At 36.9% G+C, this 16,747-nt stretch overlaps 1 protein-coding gene across 2 annotated transcripts; it reads right to left on the reverse strand.

Annotated features, from left to right (window-relative positions):
• Positions 1 to 1,523: 1,523 nt before the first annotated feature.
• Positions 1,524 to 14,909, reverse strand: CENPW (centromere protein W). 2 transcript variants are annotated; one of them, XM_027087000.1, is made up of 3 exons: positions 14,628 to 14,899; positions 3,561 to 3,674; positions 1,524 to 1,668 (listed from the first exon to the last, which is right to left on the reverse strand). In XM_027087000.1, exons 1-3 carry the CDS (start codon positions 14,751 to 14,753, stop codon positions 1,642 to 1,644), a joined length of 267 nt encoding a protein of 88 aa, XP_026942801.1. In that variant the 5' UTR covers positions 14,754 to 14,899; the 3' UTR covers positions 1,524 to 1,641. The 2 variants fall into 2 exon arrangements, with proteins under 2 accessions (XP_026942801.1, XP_026942810.1); XM_027087009.1 differs by lacking the exon at positions 1,524 to 1,668 and having other exon boundaries at positions 3,557 to 3,634; positions 14,628 to 14,909.
• Positions 14,910 to 16,747: the final 1,838 nt, after the last annotated feature.

Here is a 16,747-nt window from a genome sequence, read left to right on the forward strand (position 1 = left end):
AAGAAATGAAGAAACATTTTATTAAAGAGAAAAAATGGATGACGAACATATGAAATTATGTGCAACATCATTAGCCATTAGGGAAATGTAAATTAAAAACCATGATTAGACATTCATAGCAGAACAGCTAAAATAAAAAATAATACCAAATGTTCATGAGAAGGAGGAAAAAATGACTCTCACAAACTGCTAATGGGAATACAAAATGGTACAGCCACTCTGCAAAATACTTTGGCCATTTCTTTTTGAAAAACTAAACACATACTTACCATTAAACCCAGCAATCACATTCCTGGGCATTTATCCCAGAGAAATGAAAACTGTTTTGTATAAAAACTGGTACACAACTGTTCACAACAGCTTTATTTGTGATAGCCAAAAACTAGAAATAATCAAAATATCCCTCAATGAGTAAATAGCTGTATGAACTGTGGTACATAAATACCATGGAATATGACGACTCAGTAATGAAAAGGAACAAATTGCTACATGCAACAACTTGGAGGATCAAGAGAGTTATGCTGAGTGAAAAAAGCAAATTCCCAAAAGTCATAACCTGTATGATTGCATCACAATGGCAAAATTATAGACATGGAGAATAGTTTAGTGGTTGCCATGGCTTAGGGATGGTGGAAATAGGAAGGGGAGTGTTGTGTGTGCAGTGGACGTGGGGAGCTGGGTGTAATTTATAAAAGAATAGCATGATGGAGAAGTCTGTGATGATGAAATAATTCTGTATCTTGACTGTAGTGGTGGTTACACAGATCTCCAAATGTACTAAAATGGTACAGAATTATACACACACTGTACCAAGTCAAATTCCTGGTTTTGATATTGTACTGTAATTATTTAAGATGTAGGCACTGGGAGAAAACTGGATATAGAGTACATGTGGACCTCTCTGTACTACTTTTGCAACTTCAAGTTGCAATCTATAATTATTTCGAAATAAAAAGTTAAAAACACAACTATTAAATGATATGCGATAAATTTCTAAAAAATTTCTTGGGGGGAAACAAATACCCATCTACTAAATCTGTGTGACTTGAAGAAAATACGTCAATTTGCTCTGTATTTTTTTTTTGGTTTTGGAGGGAAATAGGTTTTTGAAAACACCCTGCTGGTGTTTACAGTTGAGAAATTATATTATTACACTATTGGTCTAAATAAAAGTAGACTGCATTGCTTATGCAAAGGCATTAAACAGTTAAAATATTTAAAATACACCTAGATTTGACTGCACATTGTCTTCCTTCAGAGATTAAATTGATTCCATAGTTAACTGTGGCTAAATCTAAATACTTATAAACTTAATTCTAAGAAATACATCTCTTCAAGCTACTTCACACACTAAGATTCCTTTTTTTGATATGTAAAACATCTGCAATACCAACAAAAAGGGAAGCAGAATGAACTAAAGGCCATTTAAAATGAAACAATTCCTCAAATACAAAGCTTATATAGTTCTATGTGTATACTTGAGACATTTCAATACCAGTAAAAAACATACAAACACACACATCCTTCAGCAAGCCAATATTTTAATACACAATATTAACTGCTATATAAAAAGTGCTTTCACGATCTGTTACCACCTAAAATAATACATCTTATAATTTTCAAAAATGTGTTCTTTGACTTCTAACCTCTGCTCTTCTTTAGAATTACCTGTGAGGGGGAGAAAATGAAGATTCATATTATACCTATGCCAAATAAAACACAATTCCTCAAAAAAAGTTGAAAAGTCCTATGTGTATAGTATGCAAGTCTCTGAATTTATAAAACCCAATTTGGAATGTGATTAGGGAATCTTTTGCCTTATAAACGGTTTTAGACTTCTCTAAAATAGTGTAATTCTCTCAAAGAATGTGAAACATGCCTAGATTCTCAAAATCTGGTTTTATAATAGTCACTTCTAGATGTTAATTTCTTCAACTGTGCCAAAAGTGTACAGATTAATGGCTCCCAACTTGAGGTTTATAGACAATTTAGCAATTCGGGGAGTTAAGGAATGTTCCAAAACTTGAAAATCCTATTATGAATCAGGCATTTAACAACTATAAAGCAATACAAATCCACTGCAACACCAAATTTCTTGTATTTAGGCTGGAATTATATCAGAGACCAAGACTAGTCATCTCAAGCTGAAAAGCTTGTTAGGTAGATAATTTTTAAGATAATTTTTAATCTCATTTTAAACAAAATGAGATCTTAAGTTGTAAAAGACAAGGAACATTAGAGACCAGAATATATCCAAAAATATTGTAAAGAACTTACCTACTTTTAGGTAAGTACACATATAAATTCATTAATAAAAACAAACCAACCCTAAATTTAAGACACACACATATACTCTTCAAGTTCTTAAGCCCTGCTTTACCTGCAGAAAGCACTTATATCAACTTTAATAGTACAGAAACTTGTTGAAATGTTTATAGTTGTAAGAGAATTTAAAGCCCCTTAAAAAATGCCACGGCATGCCCATTTCTAGGCTTCCACAGAAGTCACCAAATAGGTTTATACCCTAGGCCAGTACTTCTCTGTTCTACAAGAAGTTAGTATAGGGACTGCAAAAGAATACTATGTACTCAAATGAATTTACAAAATTCTAAGTATATTATACACCCAAATTTACAAAATACTAAATTAAACAGAGTTCAACAAATTACTGGTATATTTCTCATAAACTTTCATAACTTTACATATCTATAGTTATATAAAGACGTTACCGTTGTGGGAAGTTGGATAAAAGGTACAGTGGAACTCTACACTATTTTTGCACCTTCTGTGAGTCTATAATTATTTCAAAAATATTAAATGTTAAACAAAAAAAGCCTATAAAGAGGTAAACTGTCAAAAATAAGTCTCTCTCACACATCATCCTCCAGTCAACCATGTGCCAATTTCTTGCATATTCTTACAGAAACAAGCTCTCTATACGTAACATTATGACTATTCAAGGAGGTATAGTATGTTAGGTTATATAAACTTATCTGACCCCAGAAGCCTTTTATATTGGGGCATCTATTAACATCAAGTGAAAATAATCTTGGGAACATATATGGAAAAAACTCTGGAACATATGGAAAAAATCTTGGGAACATATATGGAAAAGACATCACACTATTACATTATACAGAAATATCAGTAAGAAGCAATCTTCTCTGCTTATATAAGCAATATGATTCAGAAGTCACTCAAATCTCAAAACAAATGTAGAAAAATCATTAGGTAAACTTAAAATGATCAAGAAGAAAATTTTGATAAATTTCAAGGTAATAAACCTTCTCAGCTATATATAGGCTACTACATATCCTACAGATTAGCAGTCAAACACTTATTTTCCCCTAAATGGCAATAAGGCAATGGCCATGAATCTTTCCATCAGAAATCCATAATATACATAATAAAAAAAACCATAACTCTGTAATTAAAACCCGTGAAAAGCCAAGCATCAACTCAGTCAACAAAACTGAATAAGGAATCTAAACCAGGCAGAGGTGACGAACTAGGTGGTGTTTTAAGGCAACTGTGCTCAAGAAAAGAAATTCAGATCTTACCTTTGCTGCAGCCAGTACATGCTCCTTTTTAATGACTCCACACTTATTCTCACAAGCATTTGTCCGAGCCTCTTCTGCTAATCGATGAACAAAGAGTAAACAGTTCAGATGCACCTTTAAAAGAGAAAATGCAAAAGGATTTTTAAGCTCAAACACTGATGTTTTGAAATAATGACTTTTAAAAAGAATATCCCCAGGCTTCCCTGGTGGCACAGTGGTTAAGAATCCACCTGCCAATGTAGGGGACACGGGTTCGAGCCCTGGTCTGGGAAGATCCCACATGCCGCGGAGCAACAAAGCCTGTGAGCCATGACTACTGAGCCTGCACTCTAGAGCCCACGAGCCACAACTACTGAGCCCACGCACTGCATCTACTGAAGCCCACGTGCTCTAGAGACCGTGTTCCGCAACAAGGCACCGCAATGAGGAGCCCACGTACCGCAACAAAGAGTAGCCCCCCGCTCGCGGCAACTAGAGAAAGCCGTGCGCAGCTATGAAGACCCAACACAGCCAAAAATAATAAATAAGTAAAAATAAACAAATTTATAAGAAAAATAAAAAGAATATCCCCAATTTTAATGCTGTACTATTTACTACTGCGATTACATCAATTAACCTTTATTTAAAGTAACAGAATTCACTTTAATATATGTCCATCTTAAGATTCCATAAAAAGAGACTTAGTTATTACAATACATGAAACAAGTCTATGTAAAGCTGACCAAAGGCCATAGACAATAACATTACTCTAAAGGATCATTATATCAAAACATAGGTAGGTCTCTATTAAGAAAAAATATTCCTGTTTCCCATTCCAACTAAATTTAACTTTCTAATGTAATTTAAAATTTCCCCCAAATTAAAAAAACATATCAAATATTGTATTTAAAGCTAGTCATCTCTCATTCTATAATCCAAGGTATAAAGATTTTGTAACCAGATATTTAATTTGAAATATCTAATTAAAAACATGTTAAGAATTGAAATTTTAAAACTTTATTGCATTTATATACAAAGGTCAAGTTACTTGGCTTCCAACATCAAAATAATCATATCTACTATTAATAATCTTAAAATTTCTTAAAAAGTAGCCTTAAACTACATAAAATAAGCAGACAATACAAAATTCCAAAGTCCACAAAGAACTGTAGTTATATAAGATATTAGCATTGTGGGAAGCTGCAAAAAAGGTAAGGGGAATTCTCTACTATTTTTGCCACTTCTTGTGAACAAATAGGTATTTCAAAATACAAAGCAAAAAGTCTGCAAAAGGATAGACTGACAAAAGTAAGTCGCTCTTCCACATCATCCCCCAGTAAACTATGGTTGCCAGCTTCTTGCATATTCTTATAGAAACAACTTCTACATATTAGCAAAACATATACATATACCATAATATATATGTACATATATCATTATTTAACCTATTTCAATATGTACATTTTGCTAAATATTTTACTCAAAATTCACTACCCTAACACAAAAGGGCTACTCATTCTATATGCATATATATATAGCTTGAAAACAGTCAAAGTAGAGCTCGAACCCAAGCAACAGAGAATGTAAAGTGAGTTGCAGTCCTATCTCATTTCTCCCTCTAGCATCACATCTACTGCTCTTTTATTTAAATTACTGGTAACATCTCTATCCATTGCTTCTGCCATGTGCCTGAATTCACTACCAATCTAGGTCCAATTAGATAGTCTCTTTAACATATAATTTATTTGATAATTTATATAATAGTACACACTCTTTGCAGTGAGAATTAATTAATACATAACACTTGGCAGAAGTAAGAAACTAAAATCCTGCAGACTATGGAATGAAAACCACATTCACAGAAAGAGAGACAAAATGAAAAGGGAGAGGGCTATGTACCACATGAAGGAACAAGATAAAACCCCAGAAAAACAATTAAATGAAGTGGAGATAGGCAACCTTCCAAAAAAGAATTCAGAATAATGATAGTGAAGATGAGCCAGGACCTCGGAAAAAGAATGAAGGAAAAGACTGAGAAGATGCAAGAAATGTTTAACAAAGGTTTAGAAGAATTAAAGAACAAACACCTAGAAGAATTAAAGAACAAACAAACAGAGATGAACACCATAACTGAAATGAAAAATTCACTAGAAGGAATAAATACCAGAATAATTGAGGCAGAAGAACAGATAAGTGACCTGGAAAAAGAATGGTGGAATTCAATGTCATGGAACAGAATAAAGAAAAAAAAATGAAGACAGCCTAAGAGACCTCTGGGACAACATTAAACACACCAACATTCACACTATAGGGGTTCAAGAAGGAGAAGAGAGAGAGGAAGGACCCAAGAAAATATTTGAAGAGATTATACTGGAAAACTTCCCTACCATGGAAAAGGAAATAGTCACCCAAATCCGGGAAGCACAGAGACTCCCAGGCAGGATAAACCCAAGAAGAAACATGCTGAGACACACAGTAATCAAACTGACACAAATTAAAGACAACGAAAAATTATTAAAGGCAACAAGGGAAAAACAACAAATAATATGCAAGGGAACTCCCATAAGGTTAACAGCTGATTTCTCAGCAGAAACTCAACAAGCCAGAAGAGAGTGGCACAATATATTTAAAGTGATGAAAGGGAAAAAGAAAAAGCTACAACCAAGATTACTCTACCCAGCAAGGATCTCATTCAGATTCGATGGAGAAGTTAAAAGCTTTACAGAAAAGCGAAAGCTAAGAGAATTCAGCACCACCAAACCGGCTCTATAACAAATGCTAAAGGAGCTTCTCTAAGTGGAAACACAAGAGAAGAAAAGGACCAAAAAAAAAAAAACTCAAAACAATTAAGAAAATGGTAATAGGAACATACATATCAATAATTACCTTAACTATAAATGGATTAAATGCTCCAACCAAAAGACACAGGCTCGCTGAATAGATACAAAAACAAGACCCATATATATACTGTCTACAAGAGACCCACTTCAGACCTAGAGACACAAACAGACTGAAAGTGAGGTGACAGAAAAAGGTATTACATGCAAATGGAAATCAAAAGAAAGCTGGAGTAGCAATTCTCAGATAAAACAGACTTTAAAATAAAGAATGTTGCAAGAGACAAGGAAGGACACTACATAATGATCAAGAGATCAATCCAAGAAGATATAACAATTATAAATATATATGCACCCAACACAGGAGCACCTCAATACATAAGGCAACTGCTAACAGCTATAAAAGAGGAAATCGACAGTAACACAATAATAGTGGGGGACTTTAACACCTCACCTACACCAATGGACAGATCATCCAGACAGAAAATTAATAAGGAAACACAAGCTTTAAATGACACAACAGACCAACCAGATTAAATTGATATTTATAAGAATATTTGTCATATTTATAATAAATAAACTGATATTTATTCCATCCAAAAACAGCACATTACACTTTCTTCTCAAGTGCACATGGAACATTCTCCAGGACACATCACATCTTGGGTCACAAATCAAGCCTCAGCAAATTTAAGAAAATTGAAATCATATCAAGCATCCTTTACGACCACCACACTATGAGATTAGAAATCAATTACAGGGGAAAAAACATAAAAAACACAAACACATGGAGACTAAACAATATGTTACTAAATAACCAACAGGTCACTAAATAAATCAAAGAGGAAATCAAAAAATACCTACAGACAAATGACAACAAAAAGATGACGATCTAAAACCTATGGGATGCAGCAAAAGCAGTTCTAAGAGGGAAGTTTATAGCTATAGAAGCCTACCTCAGGAAACATGAAAATTCTCAAATAAACAATCTAACCTTATACCTAAAGGAACTAGAGAAAGAAGAACAAACAAAACCCAAAGTTAGTAGGAGGAAAGAAATTATAAAGATCAGAGCAGAAATAAATGAAATAGAAACAAAGAAAACAATAACAAAGATCAATAAAACTAAAAGCTGGTTCTTTGAGAAGATAAACAAAATTGATAAACCTTTAGCCAGACTCATCAAGAGGGAGAGGACTCAAATCAGTAAAATTAGAAATGAACAAGAAGAAGTTACAACGGACACCATGGAAATACAAAGCATCCTAAGAGACTACTGCAAGCAAATCTATGCCAATAAAATGGACAACATGGAAGAAATGGACAAATTCTTAGAAAGGTATAACCTTCCAAGATTGAACCAGGAAGAAACAGAAAATATAAACAGACCCACCACAAGTAATGAAATTGAAACTGTGATTAAATATCTTCCAACAAACAAAAGTCCAGGACCAGATGGCTTCACAGGTGAATTCTAACCAACATTTAGAGAAGAGCTAACACCCATCCTTCTCAAACTCTTCCAAAAAACTGCACAGGAAGGAAGACTCCCAGACTCATTCTATGAGGCCACCATCACCCTGATACCAAAACCAGACAAAGATACGACAAAAAAGGAAAATTACAGACCAATACCACTGATGAATATAGATGCAAAAATCCTAGCAAACAGAATCCAACAACACATTAAAAGGATCATATACCATGATCAAGTGGGATTTATCCCAGAGATGCAAGAATTCTTCAATAAAAAAGTCAATGTGATACACCATATTAACAAATTGAAGAATAAAAACCATATGATCATCTCAAAAGATGCAGAAAAAGCTTCTGACGAAATTCAACATCCATTTATAATAAACACTCTCCAGAAAGTGGGCATAGAGGGAACCTACCTCAACATCATAAAGGCCATATATGACAAACCCACAGCAAACATCATTCTCAACAGTGAAAAACTGAAACCATTTCCTCTAAGATCAGGAACAAGACAAGGTTGTCCACTCTCACCACAATTATTCAACATAGTTTTGGAATTTTTAACCACAGCAATCAGAGAAGAAAAAGAAATAAAAGGAACCCAAATCGGAAAAGAAGAAGTAAAGCTGTCACTGTTTGCAGATGACATGATACTATACATAGAGAATCCTAAAGATGCTACCAGAAAACTACTAGAGCTAATGAATGCATTTGGTAAAGTTGCAGGATACAAAATTAATGCACAGAAATCTCTTGCATTCCTATACACTAACAACGAAAGATCAGAAAGAGAAATTAAGGAAACAATCCCCTTCACCATTGCAACAAAAAGAATAAAATACCTAGGAATAAAGCTACCTAAGGAGGTAAAAAATCTGTCCTCAGAAAACTGTAAGACACAAATGAAAGAAATCAAAGATGACACAAACAGATGGGGAGATATACCATGTTCTTAGATTGGAAGAATCAATATTGTGAAAATGACTATACTACCCAAAGCAATCTACAGATTCGATGCAATCCTTATCAAATTACCAATGGCATTTTTTTTTTTTTTTTTTTTTTACAGAACTAGAACAAAGAATCTTAAAATGTGTATGGAGACACAAAAGAGCCCGAATAGCCACAGCAATCTTGAGGGAAAAAAATGGAGGTGGAGGAATTAGACTCCCTGACTTCACACTATACTACAAAGCTACAGTAATCAAGACAATATGGTACTGAAACAAAAAGAGAAATACAGATCAAGGGAACAGGATACAAAGCCCAGAGATAAACCCACGCACCTATGGTCAACTAATCTATGACAAAGGAGGCAAGGAGATACAATGGAGAAAAAACAGTCTCTTCAATAAGTGGTGCTGGGAAAACTGGACAGCTACATGTAAAAGAATGAAATTAGAACACTTCCTAACACTATACACAAAAGTAAACTCAAAATGGATTAAAGACCTAAATGTAAGACCAGACACTATAAAACTCTTAGAGGAGGGCTTCCCTGGTGGCGCAGTGGTTGAGAGTCCGCCTGCCGATGCAGGGGACACGGGTTTGTGCCCCAGTCTGGGAAGATCCCACGTGCCGCGGAGCAGATGGGCCCGTGTGCCATGGCCGCTGAGCCTGCGCGTCCAGAGCCTGTACTCCACAACGGGAGAGGCCACAGAAGTGAGAGGCCCGCAAACCGGAAAGAAAAAAGAAAAAAACTCTTAGAGGAAACCATAGGAAGAACACCCTTTGACATAAATCAAAGCAAGATCTTTTCTGACCCACCTCCTAGAGTAATGGAAATCAAAACAATAACAAACAAATGGGACCTAATGAAACTTAAAAGCTTTTGCACAGCAAAGGAAACTATAAACAAGATGAAAAGACAACCCTCAGAATGGGAGAAGATATATGCAAACGAATCAACAGAAAAAGGATTAATCTCCAAAATATATAAACAGCTCATGCAGCTCAATATTAAAAAAACCAGCAACCCAATCAAAAAATGGGCAGTAGGGCTTCCCTGGTGGCACAGTGGTTGAGAGTCCGCCTGCCGATGCAGGGGACACGGGTTCGTGCCCCGGTCTGGGAAGATCCCACATGCCACGGAGCAGCTGGGCCCACGAGCCATGGCCACTGAGCCTGCACGTCCAGAACCTGTGCTCCACAACGGGAGAGGCCACAACAGTGAGAGGCCCGCGTACCGCAAAAAAATTAAAAAAAGTTTTAAAATGGGCAGTAGACCTAAATAGACATCTCTCCAAAGAAGAGAAACAGATGGCCAAGAGGCACACGAAAAGATGCTCAACATCACTAATTATTAGAGAAATGCAAATCAAAACCACAATGAGGTATCACCTCACACCAGTTAGAATGGGCATCATCAGAAAATCTACAAACAACAAATGTTGGAGAGGGTGTAAAGAAAAGGGAACCCTCTTGCATTGTTGGTGGGAATGCAAATTGATACAGCCACTATGGAGAACAGTATGGAGGTTTCGTAAAAACTAAAAATAGAATTACGATATGACCGAGCAATCTCACTACTGGGCATATACCCAGAGAAAATCATAATTCAAAAAGACACACGCACCCCAATGTTCATTGCAGCACTGTTTAAAACAGACAGGTCATGGAAGCAACCTAAATGCCACCAACAGACGAATGGATAAAGAAGATGTGGTACATATATACAATGGAATACTACCCAGCCATCAAAGGGAATGAAACTGGGTCATCTGTGGAGACGTGGATGGAACTAGAGACTGTCATACAGAATGAGGTAAGTCAGAAAGAGAAGAACAAATATTGTATATTAACGCATATATTTGGAATCTAGAAAAATAGTACAGATGAACCAGTTTCCAAGGCAGAAATAGAGACAGATGTAGAGAACAAATGTATGGACACCAAGGGGGGAAAGCGGGGGCGGGGATGAATTGGGAGATTGGGATTGATATATATACACTAATATGTATAAAACTGATAGCCAATAAGAACTTGCTGTATAAAAAAATAAAATTAAAGAAAAACACACAATACTTAACTCTCCCCAACAGTTCACCAAATGTTTAATAACTAATAAATTTGGTGCTTTAAATTATTATGCAGAAATCTTTAGCGGATTGTTATAGATGTTTAAGAATATTTTAGTGATATTTGGGGCAAGCAGAGGAATTTGGGGATTTAAATTTAACATGATAAAGAACCTATGGAAGAAGATATTCTTTTGGTACTTTTTTGATGCACTGTCTTGTTTAATTCTCACAAGAACTCTGAGCTAAATCACCCAATCCTGATTCTTTACATTATACCATGTCATTCAAAATTTCTTTAAACTTCCAATGATATACCATTTCCTTCTGCAACAAAAGTACTCCATAACGTGGCTCAATTTCCTCCGTTAATCTGTATTTTCTACTTCTAAAGCTAAATATCTTCCAGATGCCTCATGAAAAATTCCAAATTCCTTAATACTAAACCCCACTTGACTAGGCTTTTCTAATTTCATCTCTCACCTTTCCCAACTTTCAGTTCTATAATAGGTCTTTTGAACTTCTTTCAGTATTCAAATACAAGTTTGCCTACAGCCATGCTACTGGTTTACAGACTTCTCTAAAAAGCCCAATTCCTCCCAATATGTAAGGTTATATAGATCCATGGCACCCTGAACTTCTTATCACTACACATACTACATACACTAGGCAGCAATTTCTCACCTGTCTTCTTCAATGTACTATAAGGGCTAAACCATGTCTATCTTCCCAGACATTATATCCCCAGTGACCTTTAGCCCATGGCCCAATATGAAGTAGGTAGTCAATTATTACTGCATGAACAGAAGATCCATCCATACCTCCCCAAATTAGGCAAAAAATTTTTTTAGCCAATCCCAAATAAACCACACTCTGTTTTGAGGCTTGAGTCCTTTACTCTTCATGGGCATGAACCATAGATACTGAATTAATATTACTTTATTTTAATGTCAGAATTTTTTTTTAAACAACCTATTTATCTGTAATAAAACAGTTAATTGAGTGGTGTCACTCAAGGGCACTAAGGTTTAAATTAAAAGGGTCAGAACAAAAGCAAATTTTATGGTTTAAGCTAGACATTCAATCCTGAAAGCCATTCCATCAAGAACTTACACTTTGGAAAAATAAAAAATCAGCTTGCTTGAAAGGTAAACCAAAAGATAATTTACAAAGAGGTATCCATTTGACAGTCTCAGGTGACCAAAAGACTGGGCCAGCCTGACTTCCTCCCCACTTCCTCACAGCACTTCTGAGTTTTACATAAACTGTAAGTACCCAGATATTTGCACAATATTCCTTAGTGATAAATCTAAAAACTGAGTCACAAGAAAGCCGAACAATGTGAGATTAACGTACACTCATCAGTATTGGCCCTGGTGATATACAATCAAATAAGTCATAAAATAAAACAACAATAAAAAGCCAGTGCAGAAGAATATGAAGTAACACAAGGAGGTTATAAGTAAAATGTTAGAAATATCAATCCACATATAGTCATCATCACTCCCAACTTTAATTGTACACTCAGAATGTTCAAGGTATTATGCTAAACACCAGGAATACAATAAGTTCCCAATTCAAAGTTCCCAGTCCCATGGGAGAATGAAACCTAATTAAAGACAAATGTGTGACAGTAGATGATACTGGAAGGTAAGGTTGATGCTTTCTAAGACCATGAAAGAAGGCTTCACCGAATAATAGGCATTTGAACTGAATTTTGAAATAACTGAAGTATGAGAAGCGGAGTGGAGTGAGGACATCTTCAAACAGAAGAAATATCTTATGCAAAGACATCATAAAAGTATATTAGTTCTGTGTTAAAGATAATGGAAGACACAAAAGGAGATATGTGTGGTCCCTTCGCCTCAAGAAGCTGCATACCGCACTGGGAGACAACACTGACATATAAAACTTAGAGAATAGTGTCAGGGTCCTAGTAGCTAAACTGTATGATGTGCACTCTTACGGCTATCAAAGTTCAGGAAAAAAAACAGACTACCTTAACTGTAGAGAAGTTTATGGATAATGTGGGGCACCTGCTGAGTAAGATAATTAAGTACCAATGGCAAGCAGAAAACCATAAGTAAAGAAACCAGAGTGATGCATGGCATATACAAGATGGTGAAGGAGAAATAATGAAAGCCAAAGACAAGCATACAATCTAGTAATAGACGGTAGCGTAAAGAACTTCCATTCCCCTACCACTGCAAATGCTTAGAATCTCACCTCCCCTTCTTTCCTGTACCACCTGGATCCCACTCCACAATAGAGTCCTCCTGTCCAGGCATCACTTGGGGCAGGCAAGTGTGGATGTGGGAGGAATCTGACTACTTGAGAAATTTCTGTCCAACAATCTACACGAGCTGGTAGTCTCCTAGATTCTAGAGCAGGTACATTTCCTCCCCCCTCCATTTATTGAGAGAACCCCAGCACCAGTGAAAACTTCAGAATAAATTACCTAAAATTCTTTTGAAAATCAATTTCACTTTAATACAGTTCACTTGTGCCACCTTAATCACCACCTTGGGGGAAGGAGGGTAATAAAACAGTATATATTGTCTTTTCTTATAGGGTCTAAAAAAGGAACAAGAAAGGACAGGAGATATTAGAAGGGCTACTTTTCCAAGAAAAAAAAAAGTTGTTTTGGCTCAGAGAAAGGAAAAGTGAAGACAATTCTATAGTAATTTATTAAAATAGAAACCCTAAAATTAGGGGAGGCAATAGAGAGCTGGCAGAGGCTGTAGAGAAAAGAGGTGGGGCCGGGGGGAGGGGGACAATGTAGCTTAAGAAGAGATGGAATGATGTATCGTGAAGCCACCCTCCATGCCATATATCCCTATTATCCACAATTCTTTATCCTTGATCTCAGGGAAATTAGGTGCCCACCTGTAGTGTCTCCTTTACTCAAAGAGCTCTTGTAACAAACCACAGGAGGTGCCTCCTATGGTTTAAACCTAGGGAAACAGTGTTCATTCTGCTAGAGGGATATATATTCCAGGCATTCAACATAAAAACTCTTAATTTATTTCAAAACAGAAATATTACACCGTGGTTTGGTTGTGGTCATTTATCATGTGAGCATTATGCTGCAGTTACTGAGTCAGATAAACTTTTAATGGTTGGGCTTGAAAACTAAACTAACAGGTGCTCTATTTGTCTAGGAAAACGAATTCACATTTGGGAGCATACTACTTACAAATAAACTTTTGGATCGGGGTTCTTTAGTAAATAAGCTAAAGTAGAGGAAATAGGGCAATATATTTGTTTAACAACGTAAAAAGAAGGGGAAGAAAGGAAGGCAAGGAGAAAGGCACTTTTGAAAGGCATGTCAGTAATGCCTTTTACAATATTTAAATAAAAATAACCCAGCCTGAATTCCAAAACCTATTTTTTTAAAATGTATCTTTCGAACCTTTGCAAGTTACACTAAGCACAGTACCAGACTGTGCTCCTTAATAGCGATATTGAAAAACTATAAACAGGAACTTAACGTTAGTTTTCTCCTTAAATTGATGTGGCTAATAGCCTCCTGTAAAAAAAGGTCAGGATATCTACATTTCAGAGGGCCCCAAAACAACTCAGCATCAGGAATACTAACTGATATGCCAGGCCGGGGCAAACCCGCCCAGGTGTTGCTGCGAACACCTCAAACGTAGGCCTGAAAGCTAGATTGGCTGGGGGCGGCAAAATAAAGGCTGGGGGTTATTTCCCCTGTCTCCGCCCCACTTCCAGTCCTAGAAGGGACAAAATCTCACCAGTAGGTCGCTATTTGTCTCCAGACGGAGGTGAGGCTTCCGTTGCTTGAAGACGCGCTTTAGAAAACCGCGGGGAGCCTTCCGCTTTACCAGCTTCTTCTGCGAGACTGTGGTCGAGAGCGCCATCCTCTCCCTCCGGCTCGGGCACCAGCCGCCTAAGCTTTCTAGGTCCTCCCTGCGCCGCACTGCAGCTCACGCCCGCGGGGACACCGAGAACCCCGACTCCGACGCTTCTACAGGCCCTGAGACCAGGCCAGAACGTTTGAATCCGCCGCCAATTGAGCGCGCCTGGCGCCCGGTAGTGACGTCAGCACGCTCAAGCCCCGCCCCTCCCGCGGCGCCTGGCTGTTGATGGAACACACCCTCGGTGGGCGCACCGTGACGTCATAGACGGGCGAACATTGCGGCTTTAGCCTTTAGCACCAGCTCTTTGAAACAATTTCTCCAGTGTTCGATAGAGACTTTGGGAAATTGTGGAAAATGTTGGTATGCCAAAGCAGCCACACTTACTGTCCCAGCTTTCATTCTCTACTGAGCCTAATACCAATGAAAGAAAAAGTAGATGAATAGAAAGAACTCTATGATGTTTCATCAGGATTCTTGAAGAAACAATGGCTTCCTAGCAAGGCATGATTTTCTGATATTAATAGCTAACGTTTTTCACTTTTACGTAATTTTATGTTATCTTATCTGAGGTCTTTTCATGATTCAAGCTTTTCTTTACAAATGCTGCTCCCTTTAATTTTAAGGCCCCTACATTTAACCTTGCAGTAACTTCTGTTGTAGTTTAAATGCTACCTCATTGAATCCTTCTTTCCAAGCAATTAACTCTTCCATCTTCTGTGCTGTCCCTGTAAGTGGTTCTCAGACGTCATCGTGCATCACCTGAAGCACCACCCCTTGGTTTCTTGGTTCAGTAGGTCTCAATGGGACTTGAGAATTTGCATTTCTAACAAGTACTCAAGACATGTTGGAACACTGTTAGTCTGACCACTCTGATATCACTGTGATGTTATTTGTAATTACCTCTAATACTAATGCTGTAGAAGTTGTTGTGTTGTGCTTTCAATATCCACATAGATGCTTCTATCTGGCCTCCCACTTTCAAGATCTCCTCTCTGCCAATAATCTTATCTTTCATCCTATGAGCCATTTACATCTGTGGTCATACACTAGGCCTTGTCATTACTAATACCCTTCCATATTCTCAATTCAGTTGTCTTACTCTTCAACCTTATCTCTGGAACTCACTTCCTCCAGTATCCCCACTTCAACAATTCTTACATGCTACTGGATCACTGTCCTCTCTGTCTCTACCATGTCCCTAACCTTAATCTATTTTTTATTCTCCTTCCTGTGGTCTATTGTACATCACCATAATATCCTCTTGCATTTATCCTTAACTCTCTAGCCAGGCTCTTTTTTTCCCTCATACTCAATTGACAAAAACCCAACCCTGCTTATGTTAAAATCTCAATCCATTCTGTATTTGCATCTGTACATTGATGTTGTCTTAAGAAAAACTTGCAAGTTTGTGTCTGGTCTCAAGGTAAATCCATGACCATTTTATTGAGCCTCCAAATACAGCCTGCAGTCTTTTGCTATTTCTAAAGTCCATTCATTCACCCATTCTCTTCTTCAAGTCTCCCTACACTCCCTACCCCATCCTAACCCTCAGTTGGTGACATTTTTTTAATAACAAAATAGAAGCACCCCATAGAGACTTTCCACATGCTCCCAACACCACATCAATCTCCATCTGCTCCCATGGATGAACCATCTATCTAAGGCCAACTAATGCACTTGTGCCCTAGATCCCCGTTCACTCTCTTTCTTAAGGACATCCTCTGGCAATTCTCCCCTATTTTGCTTCATGAATTTTCCTTCTTTGCTGAATTTTCTTTTCATCTGCACAAACACATGCTATAATATCTCCAACCTTTTGAAAACTCTTTCTGGATCTTATATTTAGCAACTTCCTTCTCATTTTTTTCACAGAAAAACTAGAAAGGATTGGCTAAATTTTATGTCTCCAATTCCTTTCCTCCCATTCTCTCTTGAAGCCACTGCAATCAGACTTTAGTACCTATCTCTCCAGCAAAATTATTTTGGTTAACATG

This window comes from Aethalodelphis obliquidens, unplaced genomic scaffold (assembly GCF_003676395.1).
Source record: "Aethalodelphis obliquidens isolate GAN/ISIS:26980383/991018 unplaced genomic scaffold, ASM367639v1 scaffold3, whole genome shotgun sequence".
NCBI lineage: Eukaryota > Metazoa > Chordata > Mammalia > Artiodactyla > Delphinidae > Aethalodelphis > Aethalodelphis obliquidens.